Source organism: Nerophis lumbriciformis, linkage group LG35 (genome assembly GCF_033978685.3).
Source record: "Nerophis lumbriciformis linkage group LG35, RoL_Nlum_v2.1, whole genome shotgun sequence".
NCBI classification, from domain to species: Eukaryota; Metazoa; Chordata; class Actinopteri; order Syngnathiformes; family Syngnathidae; genus Nerophis; species Nerophis lumbriciformis.
In genome coordinates, this window is record NC_084582.2 from 19,270,011 (window position 1) to 19,293,930 (window position 23,920).

At 38.8% G+C, this 23,920-nt stretch overlaps 1 protein-coding gene across 2 annotated transcripts in view; it reads left to right on the forward strand.

Moving 5' to 3' along the window:
• The window catches only part of gpc3 (glypican 3), a 334,992-nt gene that overhangs the window by 259,530 nt on the left and 51,542 nt on the right, over positions 1-23,920 (forward strand). For both annotated transcript variants that reach the window (XM_061928018.1, XM_061928019.1), the window contains exon 7: positions 14,529-14,715. In XM_061928018.1, the coding sequence (XP_061784002.1) occupies positions 14,529-14,715 (187 nt within the window). The remainder of the gene's footprint in view (positions 1-14,528; positions 14,716-23,920) is intronic.

Sequence of the window (23,920 nt, forward strand, 5' to 3'; positions counted from 1 at the left end):
ATCGGCCGCCGATATTTGCAAAAAAATGCGTATCGGCAAGGCATGGGAAAATGCCGATCCAAATCCAGTTAAAAAAAAACCTCCGCTCCGTGTTTTCCAACGCACCTGTTTAAATAGTACATTCCATTTTTCTGCTGCTCCCTAATTTCCGTTCCGCATTTTCCAGCACACCTTCAACACATCCACAGGTCTGTGGATTCTCACGCAGTTGCTTTTAGCTGCTGGCATTACACGACAGGCTCTTTTCACTCTTTTCTGTGTCTGTGCTTCTCACAGACAGCAAGCGCACCTTTTTACACACGTCACATACTGTCACGTCATACGTCACATACTGTCACGTCATACGTCACATACTGTCACGTCATACGTCACATACGTATACGTCCTCCCCGAGCAGAGAGGTAGCAGCATGGCTAACATTAGCTGTGATGCTAGCGCAGCCGTGTGACGTTCCCTCTAAGGTGCGCGCTTGTGCAATTGCGCACTGTTTAAACGTCCTCTGCGCAAGCAATTATATGCCACGCACAAAATCAAATAAAAAAAAAAGCGCATAACAATTTTCGACACACGGACACGACAGAGAAAACAGTTTTCATCATCATTGTTCAAATATTATAACGTCTGTCGAGACGCTTATCTCCATTCGGTGCCACACGCCCACACCATCAAAATGCCGAGGCAAACATTTCCAGATCAACACTGTATGAAAAAATTAGTGATTTTTTTTGTTGTGATTTCCTTCTCTGCATGAAAGTTTAAAAGTAGCATATATTAATGCAGTATGAAGAAGAATGTTTTAATGTAGACATGCAAGCCTTGAAAGAAAATGTTGAAAATCAAGACTATACTTCCTGCAAATAGATGCATTTCTACCCTATATTTTAACTTTAGATTTATTCTCATATCAAACTCTTTTGGCTGTCTTTTTGACACTTACATCCGGCGCCCCCCTCCACACCCTGGATTATAAATAATGTAAATAATTCAATGTGATTATCTTGTGTGATGACTGTATTATGATGATAGTATATATCTGATAGTATATATCTGTATCATGAATCAATTTAAGTGGACCCCGACTTAAACAAGTTGAAAAACTTATTCGGGTGTTACCATTTAGTGGTCAATTGTACGGAATATGTACTTCACTGTGCAACCTACTAATAAAAGTCTCAATCAATCAATCAAAACACATAGAATCATCATAGTGCTGTGATTATATGCATCAAGTGTTCATTCAAGGCTAAGGCAAAATATCGAGATATATATCGTGTATCGCAATATGGCCTTAAAATATCGCAATATTAAAAAAAGGCCATATCGCCCAGCCCTTGTTTCAATGATGGCATTTCTGTTTGTCATGTATAATTTTGTCTATTTTGTGTTTATCCTTGAATAAACAGGTCAGTTTCTTGTTACCAACCATTGTGTATTATTCAAACTCACCTAATTCAGCTGGCTAGTTGTTATCAAGAGTACTAAAACCCTTTTCAACATGATTCTGACAACTAAGTAGGCTAAATAACTTTAAACTTTAATACATGCTCGGATAGGCCATTATCGGTCAGTATCGGTATCGGTCGGTATCGGATCGAAAGTGCAAAAACAATATCGGTATCGGATCGGAAGTGCAAAAACCTGGATCGGGACATCCCTAGAATGGAATCACTCATGCATGGGGATGTTGGTTTGGCCACTCAATTCTGCGAAATGATAATTAGGCAAACAAATTATGAAAACTACCATGCAAAAACTGAATCCGAAACACATGAAAAGCGGGGCGTAGAAGAATTGAAGTACACCCGTGAAAGGAATGCTATTGCACGTGTGCCTTTCATCTGTTCAGAGCCATTCTAGAAAGAGACAATATTATTAGGTGATACTAGTGTTGTCCCGGTAACAATATTTTGGTACAGGTACCAAAATGTATGTCGTACTTTTCTAAATAAAGGGGACCACAAAAAAATTGCATTATTGGCTTTATTTTAACAACAAATCTTAAGGTACGCTAAACATATGTTTCTTATTGCAAGTTTGTCCTTAAATAAAATAGTGAACATACAAGACAACTTGTCTTTTAGTAGTAAGTAATTAAACAAAGGTTCCTAATGTGTCTGCTAATGTATGCAGTAACATATTTTTTGTCATTAATCATTATTTCATTATTTTGTCAACATTATGAGGGACAAGTGGTAGAAAGATGAATTATTAATCTACTTGTTCATTTACTGTTAATATCTGCTTACTTTTTCTTTTAACATGTTCTATCTACACTTCTGTTAAAATGTAATAATCACTTATTCTTGTTGTTTGGATGCTTTACATTAGTTTTGGATGATACCACACATTTGGGTATCAATCCGATACCAAGTCGTTACAGGATCATACATTGGTCATATTCAAAGTCCTCATGTGTCCAGGTACATATTTTCTGAGTATATAAACATAATATATATATTTTTTTGAAATGAAAGAAGATTTTCGTGATGCTAAAAAATATCGACGTAATCATAGTACCGTATTTTTCGGACTATAAGTCGCCCAGGAATATAAGTCGCTCCGGCCGAAAATGTATAATAAAGAAGGAAAAAAACAAATATAAGTCGCACTGGAGTATAAGTCGCATTTTTGGGGGAATGTATTTGATGATACCCAACACCAAGAATAGACATTTGAAAGGCAATTTAAAATAAATAAAGAATAGTGAACAACAGGCTGAATAAGTGTATGTTATACGACGCATAAATAACCAACTGAGAACGTGCCTGGTATGTTAACGTAACATATTATGGTAAGAGTCATTCAAATAACTATAACATATAGAACATGCTATACGTTTACCAAACAATCTGTCACTCCTAATCGCTAAATCCCATGAAATCGTATACGTCTAGTCTCTTACGTGAATGAGCTAAATAATATTATTTGATATTTTACGGTAATGTGTTAATAATTTCACACATAAGTCGCTCCTGAGTATAAGTCGCACCCCCGGCCAAACTATGAAAAAAACTGCGACTTATAGTCCGAAAAATACGGTAGTATCGACTAGATACACTCTTGTATTTGATATCATTACAGTGGATGTAAGGTGTAGACCCACTCGTAGCATTTGTTTACATTCAGGAACGGCATCATTAGCGGTGACGCCAGTGAGCTACGGTGTGTAGTTAAGCATGTTTAGCTATTCCTCGTCCTGCAGGGATGATACTTGTAAGAAACGTACTTTATTTGTCGCCATGGAGGCGAGGATTAGTGATTTAGAAGTAGCTAAAACACTGCAGACTGCGGATGGGCTTTAGCAGCGAGCTAGCTAGCCATGTCACAAAGCACCTCTTCCTGAGGGCGTTTCAGTGTTATAACTTCACCTTCATCGTTAGTTTTTAAGCCAAAATGCGTCCATTCTCCATTTTCTGTCTACACATTGTGTCTGCTTGTAAGTACTCTGTGATTGTGCGCTGCCGAACATGCTCCTCTGCTCGTAAAACCAGCAATGACACGATGTGACGACGACAGGGTGCGGGGGGGAGTGGTGGACCGGTACTTTTCAGAGGCGGTATAGTACCGAATATGATTAATTAGTATCGTGGTACAATACTAATACCGGTATACCGTACAACCCTAAGTGATACTAAAACTTTTACAAAAATAAAAGCAAACGTCTCTGGGGGAACTGAGGCCCCAAGTGGTGTAGATTAGATTTGTAGACAAGATGTGTTGAGGCATTGATAGAAACTTTGTGAGCAGCACATTCAGTGTGGGCCGAGTCATGAGCATCTTGTCCAGACATGTCCTCACCGCACTGAAGGGGACATAACAGAGGAGACCCTTTTTTCTACACATATTCAGTCTTCATTACTCAACCCTTGTCTGTCACTTCCAGCAGCACCCATTAAGGTTCTACATGCACACAAGATGATACATGTTCCTCCTATGTTAATTATTCCTGTAGAAAGTCAAAAGTGCAGCACCGAATAGGACAGTGTTTTTCAACCACTGGTACGCCGAGATACAGTCTGGTGTGCCGTGGGAGATTGTGTAATTTCACCTATTTGGGTTAAAAATATTTTTTGCAAACCAGTAATTATAGTCTGCAAATGATGTGTTGTTGTTGAGTGTCGGTGCTGTCTAGAGCTGGGCAGAGTAACCGTGTAATACTCTTCCATATCAGTAGGTGGCAGCCGGTAGTTAATTGCTTTGTAGATGTCGGGAACACGTCGTGTGAGACGGCGATGGTTTGTCGTGATCACAATATGCCGACCACAGCAGGCGGCAGTGTGCAGGTGAAAAGGTATCTAATGCTTAAACCAAAAATAAACAAAAGTTAAGTGCCCCTAAGAAAAGGCATTGAAGCAGAACTAGGGATGTCCGATAATATTTGACTGCCGATATTATCGGCCGATAAATGCTTTAAAATGCAATATCGGAAATTATCGGTATCGGTTTCAAATAGTAAAATGTATGACTTTTTAAAACGCAGCTGTGTACACGGACGTAGAGAGAAGTACAGAGCGCCAATAAACCTTAAAGGCACTTCCTTTGCATGCCGGCCCAGTCACATAATATCTACGGCTTTTCACACACACAAGTGAATGCAAGGCATAATTGGTCAACAGCCATACAGGTCACACTGAGGGTGGCCGTATAAACAACTTTAACACTGTTACAAATATATGCCACACTGTGAACCCACACTAAACAAGAATGGCAAACACATTTCGGGAGAACATCCGCACCATAACACAACATAAACACAACAGAACAAATACCGAGAATCCCTTGCAGCACTAACTCTTCCGGGACGCTACAATATACACCCCCCCCTACCGCCTACCCCCCACCTCAACCCCGCCCCCCCAACCCCGCCCACCTCAACCTCCTCATGCTCTCTCAGGGAGAGCATGTCCCAAATTCCAAGCTGCTGTTTTGCGGCATGTTAAAAAAAAATAATGCACTTTGTGACTTCAATAATAAATATGGCAGTGCCATGTTGGCATTTTTTCCATAACTTGAGTTGATTTATTTTGGAAAACCTTGTTACATTGTTTAATGCATCCAGCGGGGTATCACAACAAAATTAGGCATAATAATGTGTTAATTCCACGACTGTATGTATCGGTATCGGTTGATATCAGTATCGGTAATTAAGAGTTGGACAATATCGGAATATCGGATATCAGCAAAAAAGCCATTATCGGACATCTCTATGCAAAACGAAACTAAAACTGAACTGGCTACAAAGTAAACAAAAGCAGAATGCTGAACGACAGCAAAGACTTACTGTGGAGCAGAGACGGCGTCCACAAAGTACATCCAAACATAACATGACAATCAACAATGTCCCCACAAAGAAGGATAGCAACAACTTAATTGCTTCATTGCTAAAACAAAGCAGAAGTGGGGAATAGCGCTCAAAGGAAGACACGAAACTGCTACAGGTAAATACCAACAAAACAGGAAAAGCCACCAAAATAGGAGCGCAAGACAAGAACTAAAATACTACACAAAGGAAAACAGCAAAAAACTCAAAATAAGTCACGGCGTGATGTGACAGGTCGTGACAGTACACCTACTTTGAGACAAGAGCTATATTGATGCATGGTTAGTTATGATTTAAAGTGATATCCAACAATTGCGACAACGACTTTTTATTGTCAACTGAGTAAAATTTTGTAATGATTTCTGCTAGTGGTGTGTCTCCGGATTCTTTCAATAAAAAAAATGTGCCTGGGCTCAAAAAAGGTTGAAAAACACTGGAATAGGGACTATCCACACAGATTGATCAGTGAGAGCAGCTTTTTTGTTTGTATCAGCGCTGTGCCACTGAGGCAGTGTTGCAGCTGTCGTGTCCACAGCAGTGACCCCGTGTGGAGTTCATGTCATGTGGGAGGCAGTGACAGAATTGTGGTTTGGGCGTCTGGGCCGGGCTGCATCGAGCACAATTCTGCTGGAGTTTGGGCTTTGTGTGCCGTCTGGAAGATGCATAGCTGTGCTAAACGCATGTCGCCAGCTCCTCATGCAAGTCTATGAAGAAATAGCAGCCTTAATAGGAAACGTACTGAACATTTCTCAAAAATGTTTTGCTTTTTTTTTTTGCTTTTGTTTTTTTCCCCCTCTTGTTTAATTGCTGAAGATTCCAACTTGAGGGTTCTCCTTTTTGTGGTAAATGTGGAGGCTCGTCAGATCACTGGTGCCAGAAGATCAGCGTCACTTCTGAAACAAAAATGCTGTACATCCCAGCCCTTTCCTGCTACTGCTGCCGAGGCGGAGGCAGGCAGCCAGTGGGGAGAAGTCGCCGCACCCTGCCACAGAGGCCCAGAGGCCTGCCCCCTTTTAGATATGCTCCTGCTCACTTTGACCACAGCTATACTTATACTGCTGACTGCTTTTTTTAATTCCTGAACAAACATCTTTATTCTCATGCGCCGGTCCTCTGCTGGTATTTATATCTGCTACACATTGGGAGCAATGTGTAGGGCTAAAAATGGATTTCCCTTTATTAACCTTGTTTTTTGTTAGTAAGTATTCCAAAAAAATCAGGTGAAAACATCAGTACCTTTTTTTCCATTTGAAATAATGTATGCCTAATTAATCCATTCCAAACACCTACAATTATTAACACAAAAGATATTCTGTATGGAATAAAACAAGTACATATAAATGACAAATTAAATGGATAAATAAAAATTTAACACCACTTTGTGGTGGAGCGGGAGAACGAGAGAGTCACATGGACACCACTTTTGTACTTTGCTATGGAGTTCTTTCTTTAATTCAATGGTGTTTCTAACATTCTTTATCAAAGTACCATATTTTTCGGACTATAAGTCGCAGGTTTTTTTTCATAGTTTGGCCGGGGGTGCGACTTATACTCAGGAGTGACTTATGTGTGAAATTATTACCACATTATCGTAAAATATCAAATAATATTATTTAGCTCATTCACGTAAGAGACTAGGCGTATAAGATTTCATGGGATTTAGCGATTAGGAGTGACAGATTGTTTGGTAAACGTATAGCATGTTCTATATGTTATAGTTATTTGAATGACTATTACCATATGTTACGTTAACATACCAGGCACGTTCTCAGGTGGTTATTTATGCGTCATATAACGTACACTTATTCAGCCTGTTGTTCACTATTCTTCATTAATTTTAAATTGCCTTTCAAATGTCTATTCTTGGTGTTGGGTTTTATCAAATAAATTCCCCCCAAAAATGCGACTTATACTCCAGTGCGACTTATATATGTTTTTTTCCTTCTTTATTATGCATTTTCGGCCGGTGCGACTTATACTCCGGAGCGACTTATACTCCAAAAAATACGGTACTTGTATTTGCAACTACGAATGGGCACTGAATTCTTTACTTTTATAGGTACCGGTTGAATTCCATTTGTACTGCCTGGTACCGATTCAAAACGGTACCATATTTGGATAACTTTGTTGCACGTGAAATCACATCGGGTTGCAGACTCGGCACCAGCTCAAACACCTGGTGGGCAAACACTTGTACTTGTAGCTGACTATCTCTAGGTAGTGTTGCAATTTTCCACGCCAATAAAGCGAGCATCGCTGATAGACAGCACTAGAAAGTAAGGCTCTACTTTTTAAAACATGCTAACTTGATGCTAATTTACATTGGAAATGCCATGCATGCTACAGAGTAGTATTAGCGAGTTTATATGGCAATTGGAATAACCCTAACATTTTTTTTTGATTGAGACTTTTATTAGTAAATTGCACAGTACAGTACATATTCCGTACAATTGACCACTAAATGGTAACACACGAATAGGTTTTTCAACTTGTTTAAGGCGGGGTCCACGTTAATCAATTCATGGTATAAATATATACTTTCAGCATGATACAGTCATCACACAAGTTAATCATCAGAGTATATACATTGAATTATTTACATTATTTACAATCAGGGGGGTGAGATGTGGAGGGGGTCGTGGCGGGGAAGGGGGGGGGGGTTAAGTTTGGTTGATATCAGCACTCCAGTCATCAACAATTATATCATCTGAGAAATGGACATTGAAACAGTGTAGGTCTGACTTGGTAGGATATGTACAGCGAGCAGAGAACATAGTGAGTTCAGATAGCATAAGAACAAGTTTATTCATTTGATTATTTACATTTGATTATTTACAATCCGGAGAGGTGGGATGTGGTGGTGCATTGAATAAGATGGAAGGGAAAACTACAACTAAGATGCACGTTACAATCAAATAGCTAGTGTGTAATATATACAATACTTAGAGTATAAACACTTTGTAGGGCTCAACAAAAGACAAGACTGGCACATTCAACTTAATGGCAAAGACTGCTTTCTGAAAATGGCAACACGCCTTAGTTTATACATGCAAAGTAGGATTGTACGGTATACCGGTACTAGTAGAGAACCGCGGTACTAATGAATCAAAAACGGTAAAATACCTTTTCCCTTTTCTTTTCTTTTTAACGGATATGACGACACACCGTCAAGTCGTGACACTGATGGTTTTACGAGCAAAATAGCATGTTCGGTGTATAGACAGAAAGGGGAGAATGGACGCATTTGGCTTTAGTTTTTTTGAGATGCTCTGCAATAATAATTAATAAATGTGCTTTCAAGAAAAACTTCAAGGATGCGTTGTCCACTATACTTTATATTTTAGTCGACAAAATATACTGTAATTTTAGTCTATTAAAGTGTTGAGGAATTTCCTCAACTAAATCTGGGCCGAATCTAAATTAGTTTAGATGAATGAAATATGACAAACTAAAATACATTTTCGTCCAAAGACTATAACTAAAACTAAGTTAAAAACAGGTGTCAAAATGAACACTGAGTGTACCCATACTTGCCAACCCTCCCGAATTTTCCGGGAGACTCCCGAAATCCATGCAGACCTAAGTGAGGACAGCCTTTTTTCACGACGGGAGGACAACAGCGTGACAAGAACTAAATCATCCAGACGAGAGATAAATTGTATTATTATGTTTATCTTACCTAAAAATAAATATATTTATTAATAATAAAAAAAAAACTAAATACTGTACATTTTTACTATATTTTGCTAAAAACATCTAAATTAATTGTATTTTTATTTGTATTTTTTCTGCCTCCTTATTACATCCAGGCATTAGAATTATACATTAAAATAAACATATTTGAAATAATACATTTTAAATTATCATAATAATTCATCTAAAATGACCATATTTAATTATTAAAATAATTGCTTCTTTATCAACAACTTTAGCATTTTATTCATTACATTTTGAAGCTCTCAGAAGCCAAGTTATGTTATATTCTTTAATATTTATTTATGCAAGTTTGAAGTATCAATTATCTAAACACAGTTTTGTTTGCATATTTTCAGGATGTTGAGATATATATATATATATATATATATATATATATATATATATATATATATATATATATATGAAATACTTGACTTGGTGAATTCTAGCTGTCAATATACTCCTCCCCGCTTAACCACGTCACCCCCCCACCCCCCCCCCCAAAATCAGAGGTCTCAAGGTTGGCAAGTATGACTGTACCGGTTCAAATGTGAAAGGTACCCATCCCTTCTTGCAACTTTCTTTGGCCCCATAGAGGCTTTTTTTGCAGTGATGCGCAATAAAAAAAATCAGAGAGACTGAGTCACCAACGCGTTCGTGACGCGCAATCGATTCCATGGAATGATAAGCAAATTAATTTGTTATTCACCGCATGATAACCAGGACAGTGTATGAATACCGGGGCAAAATCTAGACAAAACTTTTAGTCAAAACAAGGAATCATATGAAAAATGGGGTACGGAAGGTTCCACACTAGCTGTTTTACGTATATTTCCAAACGGATCTTGGTTAAATTAAAAGTTTCGATGATATTTTCTCTTTGGCATTGTTTTCTTTACTTCCAATTGTTTTGTTAAACTTCCATAATGTGCTGGGAACTTGCAGCAATTTTCATTTTGTTATCCTGCAGCAATTATGTGATCACAGCATTTTCCTGTCGCATGTGTTTTAAGGTGTTACGTTGTTTTTGTTATGATCATTTCTGTTTGGATTGTTTAGATGTTTGCCCATATGGGCCAGCGTTGAATGTGGAAATGTTGAGGTGCGTATCCTGACAGGTGGTCGCTTATACATGGTGCTGTTCACACAAACTCCACTTTACACTGAGACCCTGTTACTTTTGGTTTTCTCATAATGTTTTTTTTTTCCTAACATACCTTTAACCATTTCTTCGTCATGCTGCTTTTCAAGTGTTTGTTTGGCCGAGATGGGTGACAAGGCCCCCTTCACAAAGTCCAAGCTGGTTGCTAAGGACATTGAGAAGGAATTTGTGGAACTCAGTAAATCTATGAAGGACTCTGGCCTGGGTGGACAAACACAGCTCTCTCTTAAAGAAGACGCTTCAGTACATTAAACTCCCACAAATCACTGAGAAAAAAGGTTCCTAGCAGTGTATTTTAACGTGACAAAAAGCCTAAATCTCAAATACTGTAAGGGCCATTCCACCAAGTTGGTGCCATTCGCTTATTGTAACTCTCTCATACTACTCATCTTACATTCCTTTAATGTCTTTTTTTTTCAATCCTATATCTGATAATACACATATTAAACTACTCATAATGTTTATTGGCCCATCGCAGGCAACTTTTTGAAAACTTTTCATTAATTTCACTATTATTAATTTCTTAAGTTGTTATCCGAAAAAATATCGCCATTGCATTGTTGTCTGTTATATATTATAATTAGGAATGTCCGATAATATCGGACTGCCGATATTATCGGCCGATAAATGCTTTAAAATGTAATATCGGAGATTATCGGTTTCAAGATTATCGGTATCGGTTTCAAAAAATAAAATGTATGACTTTTTAAAACACCGCTATGTACACGCACGTAGGGAGAAGTACAGAGCGCCAATAAACCTTAAAGGCACTGCCTTTGCGTGCCGGCCCAATCACATAATATCTTCGGCGTTATGCAACAGCCATACAGGTCACACTGAGGGTGGCCGTATAAACAACTTTAACACTGTTGCAAATATGCGCCACACTGTGAACCCACACCAAACAAGAATGACAAAGACATTTCGGGAGAACATCCGCACCGTAACACAACATAAACACAACAGAACAAATACCCAGAACCCCTTGCAGCACTAACTCTTCCGAGACGCTACAATATACACCCTCCCCGCTACCACCTCAACCCCGCCCACCCCTTTAAAATAATGCACTTTGTGACTTCAATAATAAATATGGCAGTGCCATGTTGGTACTTTTTTTCCATAACTGGAGTTGAAGTTGTTCTCTTATTTTGAAAAACCTTGTTTTTGATTGATTGATTGAAACTTGTATTAGTAGATTGCACAGTACAATACATATTCCGTACAATTGACCACTAAATGGTAACACCCGAATAAGGTTTTCAACTTGTTTAAGTTAATCAATTCATGGTAAAGTCACATTGTTTAATGCATCCAGCGGGGCATCACAACAAAATTAGGCATAATAATGGTCTAGTGGTTAGAGTGTCCGCCCTGAGATCGGTAGGTTGTGAGTTCAAACCCCGGCCGAGTCATACCAAAGACTATAAAAATGGGACCCATTACCCTGCTTGGCACTCAGCATCAAGGGTTGGAATTGGGGGTTAAATCACCAAAAATGATTCCTGGGCGCGGCACCGCTGCTGCCCACTGCTCCCCTCACTGAAGTCACTTCCCAGGGGGTGGACAAGGGGATGGGTCAAATGCAGAGGACAAATTTCACCACACCTAGTGTGTGTGACAATCATTGGTACTTTACTTTAACTTAATTCCACGACTGTATATATCGGTATCTGTTGATGTCGGAATCGGTAATTAAGAGTTGGACAATATCAGAATATCGGATATCGCCAAAAAAGCCATTATCGGACATCTCTAATTATAATATACTACTTTTATATCGAACATGTTTTTGCTGCGCGTCATAACTGATTTTATTGAAAAGATTGAGAACTGAAGTCATGAAAATCGATAATTTTCTCAGCCCCCCCACAAATCGATGAAACCCGCCTTAGCCCTGGGTGGGAAAAAATCCTGGAGCCGTCCCTGGCTGGCCCAAATACTTTATCATTGTGCTTGTGTCCATCTTAATGTTGAGCCGCAGTAGTATACATGTTGTTTTCATGGCTCTTTGACAATGTTTGGAAAAGAATGGAAGTTTGTTGGGTGGTCGTGTTGGGAACAAGCTAATAAGTGTTCTTTTGGTCCAAACATAAAAGTTTATATCACTTGTAAATCCAAGATTAACTAGTTTGTATAGACAGGGAAAGGATTTGGCTTGTTTATCCTCAGACTGACGTAATTCTGTGATTAGTGCTTGGTTTTTATACCGCGGTTTGTCTTTTTGCTCACACAAAGTCCAAACCCCGGCTGACTGGAGACAAAGCCCACATGAAGTCCGTTTTCTCCCATGCAAAGCGCAAAACAACAAAAATGCATGCTGACGTACGCAGATAGGTAGGAAGTCAATAAAAAGCATGCAAGCGGTGAGATGAAAAGGAAAAGTCGCGAGGCAGCCAGTTGGAATTTAGCACATCTGTTAGCTTAACAGGACTCTCAATCATGTGCGATGTTACGGAGGCTGAAAGATGGGCAGTGAACGACAGGCCAGGTCATCTCTGAGCTCACTCACGTGTTTTTCACCAAAAGGTACAAGACTGAACTTTTGCCCTCTCATTCCTCTCTTGGTAATAATGTACCAATGCAACCAATGTTTCTCTTTCAAGCCGTCATTTAATAACCAAACTACACATTTTGGTTATTCTTTCCTCTTGTAATGGAGCTATTGTGTTAAACAATTTCCCATGGGGATCATTAACGATGCAAGTCTAAGCTGCACATTGATTTAAAAATGCCCCCTTTAATTTAATAGTTGTTTAGAAGTTAAGCACATCTAGTATGTTCTTCATAACACATTAGCACAGGGGTCCAAAGTGTAGTTCAGGGACCATTTGTGGCCCGCGGCTCAATTTTTTTATTGCTTTGATTTTTTTTTTTGATTTTTTTTTTTTAGAAAAAAAGCAGCAAAAATGGGTAAAATAGAACAAAATGGCACCGTGTCAAGGTAAACAATTGTCACAAACAGCTTTGCCAGAGTAGGACAAACATAATGGGAATAATGACAAAAAAAGCACTCAAAAACAAGTGAGAAAAAATAGGCAAACAGACAGGCGGCAGCTTTGATTCTTTATAACCATCCCCATATAAATATATTTATATATATATACAGTACAGGCCAAACGTTAGGACACACTTTCTCCTCATTTAATGCGTTTTCTTTATTTTCATGACTATTTACATTGTAGATTGTCACTGAAGGCATACAAACTATGAATGAAGACATGTGGAGTTATGTACTTAACAAAAAAAAGTGAAATAACTGGAAACATGTTTTATATTCTAGTTTCTTCAAAATAGCCACCCTTTGCTCTGATTACTGCTTTGCACACTCTTGGCATTCTCTTGATGAGCTTCAAGCACATCTGTGAAGTGAAAACCATTTTAGGTCACTATATATATATATATATATATATATATATATATATATATATATATATATATTTATATATTTATATATATATATATATATATATATATATATTTAGCGTTGTGTCCTGAGCAGGACACTTCACCCTTGCTCCTGATGAGTGCTGGTTAGCGTCTTGCATGGCAGCTCCCTCCATCAGTGTGTGAATGGGTAAATGTGGAAGTAGTGTCAAAGCGCTTTGAGTACCTTGAAGGTAGAAAAGCGCTATACAAGTACAACCCATTATATATATATATATATATATATATATATATATATATATATATATATATATATATATATATATATACTGTATATCTATATATATATATATACATATGAATATATATATATATATATATATATATATATATATATATATATATATATATATATATATATACATATATATATAACTGTATGAATATATTTGTGAGGTTAAAGAAAAATGTTATATAATTAATTTTGTTTATAATCCTTATGTGAGACAAAAACACGTCTTTCCCTCTTCTGTGCGTTCTAGGTAGTAAAAAATTGCTAGCCCAAGGCAGCTAATAATCCAACAATGTTTTATATACATGCTTTTTAGAGTGTTTTATTTGCAAAATGGATGAATCCCTATTGCCTCAGTGTTAGCCGCCTTGTGCTAGCAGTCTTTTACTATGTAGAATGCACATGTGTGTTCTTTTCTCATATTAGGATTTAGGATTATGGAAATTCCCAAAAAAGGGCAGGTTTCCTTTAAAAAAAGATTTGTTTAGGGGAATTTTGTTGTGCATTTTTAGTCATCTGGCCCAGAGGAAAAATGTAACCTGAAACTGCACACCTGCATTAGGAGCAGGATTATAATTCTGCATCTCAGTAATTTTACTTTGGATGAATCTTTCCGTGCAATTTCAAATCACATATTTAATCGTCTTAAATGCAGATTTTTTTGTCCGCAGTTACTGCGGATGGTGACGGTTTCTGAGAAACGCTGGAGGGCCCGGACACGCGCAGGCGGTGCGGATGGATGGAGTGATGACGGCGAAGAAGGATTTGAGAGTGGCGACTGTGACGATGAGGATGAATGCACCGGTGTCTCTGGCCTGGGACCGCCTCCACGACGCAAGCGGTTACGCGTCTTTGCAGGTTAGAGGCACGCTGTCATTGAATAATGATCTTTTTTAAATGTTCAATATCTACTGTACTCGTTATACATGCTTTTCCACTGGAAAAGTCAAGGACTATCAGGTACCATTTCTGATACCAAATGGATGATAAACCACCGCTAGTTGCTCAAAAGTCTTCTTTTGAGGATACTAAAGAAATGATAGTGTTGGAGTCAAAACCACAAAGTCCAGACCGAAGACTCTTCGGGCTTGAAAGCCAGCAATTTGAGACCAAATCAAGGGGAAGAGCATTTTAAGATAACATTTGGAGAAATCTACAGATTATGAGGAAAATGGTAATGGTAATGGTTTTAGCATGTTTAAAAAATTGACAATGAAGTAGTTGACATGTTTATACTTGCACAATTCAACATGTCCAAGATGCATTAGGAAGAAGTTGAGTTCGTTTAACCCGGGGGTCAGTAACCCGCGGCTCTCGAGCCGCAAGCGGCTCTTTAGTGCCGCCCTAGTGGCTCCCTGGAGCATATTTAAAAAAGAATTGAAACTGGAAAAAGATGGGGGGAAAATGCTTTTTTTGTTTTAGTATGTTTTTTGTTTGAGGATAAATATGACACAAACCTTCCCAATTGTTAGAAAGCCCACTGCTTAATATGTTTGTGTGTATGCTTCACCGATGACAGTATTTGGTGAACATCGTTTTGTGCTACTAATTTCGGCAGTTCCTGAACCCACCATAGTGTGGACTGTGACGCAACAGTTTGTTTACGTGTAAAATCTTCCACTCCTTCTTTGTCTCATTTTGTCCACCAAATGTTTTATGCTGTGCGTGAATGCACAAAGGTGCGCTTTGTTGATGTTATCGACTTGTGTGTAGTGCTAATCAGGCATATTTGGTCAGTGCCTGACTGCAAGCTAATCAATGCTAACATGCTAGTCAGGCTAGCTGTATGTAAATATTGCATCATTATGCCTCATTTGTAGGTATATTTGAGCTCATTTAATATCCTTTACTTGTATCCTCTTTGTATATAATTTAGTTTTGCATGTCTCATGACACATTTTCTGTATGTAATGTATATCTGATAGTTGTTCGTGTGCCAGGTTGTTCCAGACCACAGCAAACATTACCTAGCCTCTGATTTACTAATGTTTTCCAATGTTGTTAAAAAATGTGTAGAATAAATATTACATTTCAAGATTTCTGTCAACGAAGATTTGCTTAAGCCTGCGACACATAGTCATTTTGATAGTAGGCTATTTTAGCTTATATAGACACTTACGTCATGTGTTGTCTTCATTATAAGACTTATATATACGGCTTTTCATTTTTTGCGGCTCCAGACAGATTTGTTTTTTGTATTTTTGGCCCAATATGACTCTTTCAACGTTTTGGGTTGCCGACCCCTGATTTAACCTAACTTAATCGTACTACCTGTATTTGTTCACTTATTGTTTACAACCAGTTTACAATTTTTAGTAAAATAAAGATTTGGTGGTGTAATGATACACACTGTGTATGGAAGAGCATCTATAAAAAAAATAATCACAACCTTTCATGCGACTGACTCACTGTGGTGACCCCTGACATGGAAAATGCCACAGTGAGGGTGGGAAAAAGGACGGACAAGGATCTAGCTTGTTCCCTGATAAATGGATAAGGCAAATGCAATGTAAATTAGCAGCTGGTGTATTTTGAAAAGTGGAGCCTTTTTTTTGAGCATGCTTTAGGCATATTGTATATATTTATTTAGCATATACATTTTAAAAGAAGCATTTCATAACAAGTTACATGCTCATAATTAAGCTGCTGTTATACATTCACATATTGCATAATTACCAGTTGTATTATTAGTCAAAATTATATTAATCTACTTGATAATTGACTGTTTAATATCTGGTTACTTTCTGTAGTAACATGATTCTACCTACACTTCGGTCAAAATGTTATAAGCACTTGATCTTCTGTTGTTGACATTAGTTTTGGATGTAGGGGCAGTATTAGTCATACTGATACTTCCAATTTTCAAGATCATTTTTGATGACAATTATAATCTGACAAAAAAAAACAGGTTGGCAATGTAACGGTATCAATACCCTATGTCCAGTGATTTACCGTATTTTCCGTACCATAAGGCACACTGCCGATGAATGGTCTATTTTTGATCTTTTTTCATATATTAGGCGCACCGGATTATAGGGCGCATTAAAAGGAGTGATAATATATATATTTTTTTCTAAATTGAAAACACTTCCTTGTGGTCTACATCAGTGTTTTTCAACCACTGTGCCGCGGCACACTAGTGTGCCGTGAGATACAGTCTGGTGTGCTGTGGGAGATTATCTAATTTCACATATTTGGGTTAAACACATTTTTTGCAAACCAGTAATTATAGTCTGCAAATGATGTGTTGTTGTTGAGTGTCGGTGCTGTCCAGAGCTCGGCAGAGTAACCGTGTAATACTCTTCCATATCAGTAGGTGGCAGCCGGTAGCTAATTGCTTTGTAAATGCAGGTAAAAAGGTGTCTTATGCTTAAACCAAAAATAAACAAAAGGTGAGTGCCGCTAAGAAAAGGCATTGAAGCTTAGGGAAGTCTATGCAGAACGAAAGTAAAACTGAACTGGCTACAAAGTAAACAAAAACAGAATGCTGGACGACAGCAAAGACTTACTGTGGAGCAAAGACGGCGTCCACAATGTACATCCGAACATGACATGACTATCAACAATGTCCCCACAAAGAAGGATAAAAACAACTGCAATATTCTTGATTGCTAAAACAAAATAGATGCGGGAAATATAAGACATGAAACTGCTACAGGAAAATACCAAAAAGAGAAAAAGCCACCAAAATAGGAGCGCAAGACAAGAACTAAAACACTACACACAGGAAAACAGCAAAAAAAACTCCAAATAAGTCAGGGGGTGATGTGACAGGTTGTGACAGTACACCTACTTTGAGACAAGAGCTATAGTGATGCATGGTTGGTTATGGTTTAAATTCATATCCAACAATTGCGACCACAACTTTTTACTGTCAACTGAGTTTATGAATTCTGCTGGTGGTGTGCCTCTGGATTTGTTCAACGCAAAAAATGTGCCTTGGCTCAAAAAAGGTTGAAAAACACTGGTTTACATAACACCGTCCGACCGGAACTCTCTAATAACTAAAGCTCTTTGGGTGAATAATGTAAACTCACTATACCGGTATGTTTTAGCGCTTTCATGGCAAGTTTATTGACAGATGTAAGTAAGAACTTTACACTACTTTATATGAATGTCACATAAGAAGATAGAGAAAAAGAAGAAGCTTATCAACTTCGGCGTCGCCGCAATTTTTCTGGATTTACGCAGATCCCAAATACAGATCGGCAGGTACCAGAAGGTAAGAAAAGTTGCTTTTGCATAATATTGCGAAACTAAACAACGGATAATATGTCTTACCTTATACACACACCATAATAATACTCCAATGTTATTTTTTTTCATTTGATTTTTATTGACATCCAGCATCGGACATTCCCATCCACTACATCATATTCACATACTTCACACATCTGTTGTCTGCACTAAATGTCAAAATATTTTTAGTTTATATCCCAACCATAACCCCCCCCCCCCCAAAAAAAAAGAAACAGCAGAAAAACAAAGTAATATTTGCAAACACATCAATTAAATAAAGAAAAAAGAAATAATAATAATACATTATACTAAAACATTTTGATATATTTTTTAGCGCCGTGTGTAATGTTCTATATTTTCAATGGATATATTGGTGTTGTTTGCTTGAGACATATTGCAGTCTACACGTATCTTTTGTGTGTGAGACTGCCATCATACTGCAGTCTACACTTATCTCTTATGCTTGACTGCCATCTACTGGTCACACTCATCATTACATCATGTACCAAATAAAATAGCTTTGAGGTGGGTAAGCTCAACCAAACTTATTCCTTACATTAGGCGCACCGGGTTATAAGGCGCACTGTCGAGTTTTGAGGGGAAAAAAGGATTTTAAGTGCGCGTTATAGTCCGGAAAATACGGTATTTCCCAAGTTTCTATACAATAACAAAAACGACAAAAGATGTTGTGCTCATAAAAAATATGAATCTAATCACTGTAGTATCGACCATTTACGGTCTCTATAATTGGCATCAATGCTATCGATATTATAGATAGATTACAATATTAGTTGAGAATTGCTGACTGAGAAGTGGCTTTGCACTGTTGAGGCACGTTAGCCGCTGACACGAATGCGACACTGCTTTGAGGACGCGTTTGTTCGCTTGTTGCTAGAATGTGTCATTGATTGATTGATTGATTGAAACTTTTATTAGTAGATTGCACAGTTCAGTACATATTCCGTACAATTGACCACTAAATGGTAACACCCGAATAAGTTTTTCAACTTGTTTAAGTCGGGGTCCACGTAAATCAATTCATGGTAACATGCATTATGACGATACAATAGTATTAAAAGCTCTATCGTCGGCCAATTGTATATGATTTATATCGTATATCGTCTTTGTCTCACAATGCTAGCACGCATTATTTGTTGCCGTTCAAACTTGCAACCTCTTGGCATTCCGCTATTATTTAGCCTGTTTGCCCGCCAAGTGCTTGAGCCGGTGCCAAGTCTGCAACTGGACAAGACGTCCAGTGCTACCCAGGTATTAAAAATTGGTAGCGTTTGATTTTACGTGAGTAAAATTAGTAGTCCTGACCAAATTCAGTCACTGCCTGTAAACATACTGAATTCATCTCTATAGAAGAACAACAGAATCAACAATAAAAAATAGGTGGAAGAGTAACAAAATATCAGCCTATGAGGTTTATCCAGGGTGTGTTCATTGCTAGTTAAAGTCTTTAAAAACGACCTTGTACGATAATGGATCGATAAGTACAATGTATGTTATAGATTAGTGGTTCTCAAACTTTTTTCACCAACTACCACCTCAGAAAAAACTTGGTTCCTCAAGGACCACCAAAATGACTAACATTGAAGTCGCGTAATAGTCCTAAGTAGGGATGTCCGATAATGGCTTTTTCGCCGATAACCGATATTCCGATATTGTCCAACTCTTAATTACCGATACCGATATCAACCGATACCGATATATACAGTCGTGGAATTAACACATTATTATGCCTAATTTGGACAACCAGGTATGGTGAAGATAAGGTCCTTTTTTAAAAAATTAATAAAATAAAATAAGATAAATAAATTAAAAACATTTTCTTGAATAAAAAAGAAAGTAAAACAATATAAAAACAGTTACATAGAAACTAGTAATTAATGAAAATGAGTAAAATGAACTTTTAATGGTTAGTACTATTAGTGGACCAGCAGCACGCACAATCATGTGTGCTTACGGACTGTATCCCTTGCAGACTGTATTGATATATATTGATATATAATGTAGGAACCAGAATATTAATAACAGAAAGAAACAACCCTTTTGTGTGAATGAGTGTAAATGGGGAGGGAGGTTTTTTGGGTTGGTGCACTAATTGTAAGTGTATCTTGTGTTTTTTATGTTGATTTAATAAAATATATATATATATTTTTTTTTTTAAACAAACGATACCGATAATAAAAAAAACGATACCGATACTTTCCGATATTACATTTTAAAGCATTTATCGGCCGATAATATCGGCAGGCCGATATTATCGGACATATCTCTAGTCCTAAGTATTCATTAAAAAGAAGGCAGATGTTTTATTTAACAAGTATATTTAATACTTTGGCCACTGTAACATTACACACAGTTTGAAAAGTAACACTGTGCTTAAATGTAGGAAAATAAAACACTGTACTTTAATCAAGTGATTCTTTGGCGTACCACTCCATGGAGCCTGTGTACCACTAGTGGTACACTTACCACAATGTGAGAATCACTGATGTAGATGAATCCATACCATTATATTTTTGGAAACTCAAAATCAGTTTAACCACTTTTAATAAACAAGTTTGAAAAACCATGACAGTATGTGACATGTTTGATGACATAAAATAAGCAATACTGTTCCTGCAGTTTTGTCTTGAACCGGTCTTAAGAATAAATTAGGTCCCCAATGTCAGAGTCAAAGACAAGAAAACATTTAGCAATCCTGAGCACATTAACACTAAAATGACAAAAATGAGCATCTGTGCAAATATTAGCTTAGCTGTGCAGTATTATGGTCCATAGTCTATGCTGCAGCGCTGTGTTTTCTTGCTGCCCTGAGTCTTCTCTTGTTTGCTTGTCAGCCACATGCTGAGAAGTAAATCTAGGAGACTTTTTCTACCTCCTTCTTGTTGTTTGGTGACTTGTCTTGTTGTGACTGATGCTTTCAATGCTGCATAGCTTTGTGTCCTACATTAGTTATTCACACAGGACCTGCAGCATTTACAACGGTCACTACCGTATTTTCCGGTTTTTAGGCAGCTACTTTTTTCCATTGCTTTGAACTGTGCGGTTACAAAACGGTGCGGCTAATTTATAGATTTTTTTTTTTCCGTTAACGGCCATAATATTTTGTATTCAACAAACGGTGTTCATATTAAACCGACAGAGACTCTGAAAACGTGTGTCGTTGTTTGTGCTATGGCGCCATCCTTCGGACAAGTTTGCTCACTGCAGGTGCAGCGGTTTGAAAATGTTCTTCTGGTTTTGTGCCTTGAAACGGAAGTATAACCGTCTATAGCCTTTCTGCTCGAAAGGATTCTTCATTCATCACTCCAAGCAACGTTTGTGAGTTTTACAATATAACTAAAACAATTCATTCTTACTAAACTGTCCCATGTGGGATGTCTGTAGGTGTATTTTCACGCATATTTGTATGTGTTATCATAATGTAGTCAAGCTAGCGTTGTTAGCATTAGCCAGTATGCTGACACGTTTACGATTGTCTCTGTTCGTATTATTAACTTACGATTCAGTTCAGTTCAGTTTCAGTTTATTTCGAACATGCATACGATACAATGTAATACATCACACATTTCCAGTTGTTTCATTACAGCACGTCTGAAAAGGAGTAGGAGTAATCTTACCCCTTTTCAAATCATAGCAATTTTATCTCTGTAACAGAACAGTGAACAAATAAATAATAAATAAATAATATACCATTGTAAGCAAACAAATATTAAATACATAATCTTTGTCTCAATTAAAAGAAAAGAGAAACAAAGGGTTCAAGATGTTCATCATAATTCTTGTTCTGTGTACTTTGTGAACACTTGTAGTTTGAACAAACTCTTAACTGAATCATATTGGTGCTTTGTTTGATTTATTTGGTTAATCCATTCCATAATTTAATTCCACATACTGATATACTGATACAATGGCATTCTTTATTGTATTGTTTCAGTTTCGTAAATTCACCAAAACGTCACTGTGGAGTAATTGAGTCTGTTTAGCTGATTGGGGACCTAGCTTCCGCAAATAGTGGGTCCTTGACGATGACATTTGTTTTGTTTGATCAGCCGTTTTACTGCCGTGTTACAGGCACACCGGTTGAAAACAATTAAGGTATGTAAATAAACATTTACAAAATCTGGTACATATCTGCGGCTAATATATGTTAAAGTATTTTCCATCCATCCATCCATCTTCTTCCGCTTATCCGAGGTCGGGTCGCGGGGGCAGCAGCTTAAGCAGGGAAGCCCAGACTTCCCTCTCCCCAGCCACTTCGTCCAGCTCTTCCTGTGGGACCCCGAGGCGATCCCAGGCCAGCCGGGAGACATAGTCTTCCCAACGTGTCCTGGGTCTTCCCCGCGGCCGCCTACCGGTGGGACGTGCCCTAAACACCTCCCTAGGGAGGCGTTCGGGTGGCATCCTGACCAGATGCCCGAACCACCTCATCTGGCTCCTCTCGATGTGGAGGAGCAGCGGCTTTACTTTGAGCTCCTCCCGGATGGCAGAGCTTCTCACCCTATCTCTAAGGGAGATAGGGTGAGGAAACTCATTTCGGCCGCTTTTACCCGTGATCTGGTCCTTTCGGTCATAACCCAAAGCTCATGACCATAGGTGAGGATGGGAACGTAGATCGACCGGTAAATTGAGAGCTTTGCCTTCCGGCTCAGCTCCTTCTTCACCACAACGGATCGATACAGCGTCCGCATTACTGAAGACGCCGCACCGATCCGCCTGTCGATCTCACGATCCACTCTTCCCCCACTCGTGAACAAGACTCCGAGGTACTTGAACTCCTCCACTTGGGGCAAGATCTCCTCCCCAACCCGGAGATGGCACTCCACCCTTTTCCGGGCGAGAACCATGGACTCGGACTTGGAGGTGCTGATTCTCATCCCAGTTGCTTCACACTCAGCTGCGAACCGATCCAGTGAGAGCTGAAGATCCTGGCCAGATGAAGCCATCAGGACCACATCATCTGCAAAAAGCAGAGACCTAATCCTGCAGCCACCAAACCAGATCCCCTCAACGCCTTGACTGCGCCTAGAAATTCTGTCCATAAAAGTTATGAACAGAATCGGTGACAAAGGGCAGCCTTGGCGGAGTCCAACCCTCACTGGAAACGTGTCCGACTTACTACCGGCAATGCGGACCAAGCTCTGGCACTGATCATACAAGGAGCGGACTGCCACAATCAGACAGTCCGATACCCCGTACTCTCTGAGCACTCCCCACAGGACTTCCCGAGGGACACGGTCGAATGCCTTCTCCAAGTCCACAAAACACATGTAGACTGGTTGGGCAAACTCCCATGCACCCTCAAGGACCCTGCCGAGAGTATAGAGCTGGTCCACAGTTCCACGACCAGGACGAAAACCACACTGTTCCTCCTGAATCCGAGGTTCGACTATCCGGCGTAGCCTCCTCTCCAGTACACCTGAATAGACCTTACCGGGAAGGCTGAGGAGTGTGATCCCACGATAGTTAGAACACACCCTCCGGTTCCCCTTCTTAAAGAGAGGAACCACCACCCCGGTCTGCCAATCCAGAGGTACCGCCCCCGATGTCCACGCGATGCTGCAGAGTCTTGTCAACCAAGACAGCCCCACAGCATCCAGAGCCTTAAGGAACTCCGGGCGGATCTCATCTACCCCCGGGGCCTTGCCACCGAAGAGCTTTTTAACTACCTCAGCAACCTCAGCCCCAGAAATAGGAGAGCCCACCACAGACTCCCCAGGCACTGCTTCCTCATAGGAAGACGTGTTGGTGGGATTGAGGAGGTCTTCGAAGTATTCCCTCCACCGATCCACAACATCCGCAGTCGAGG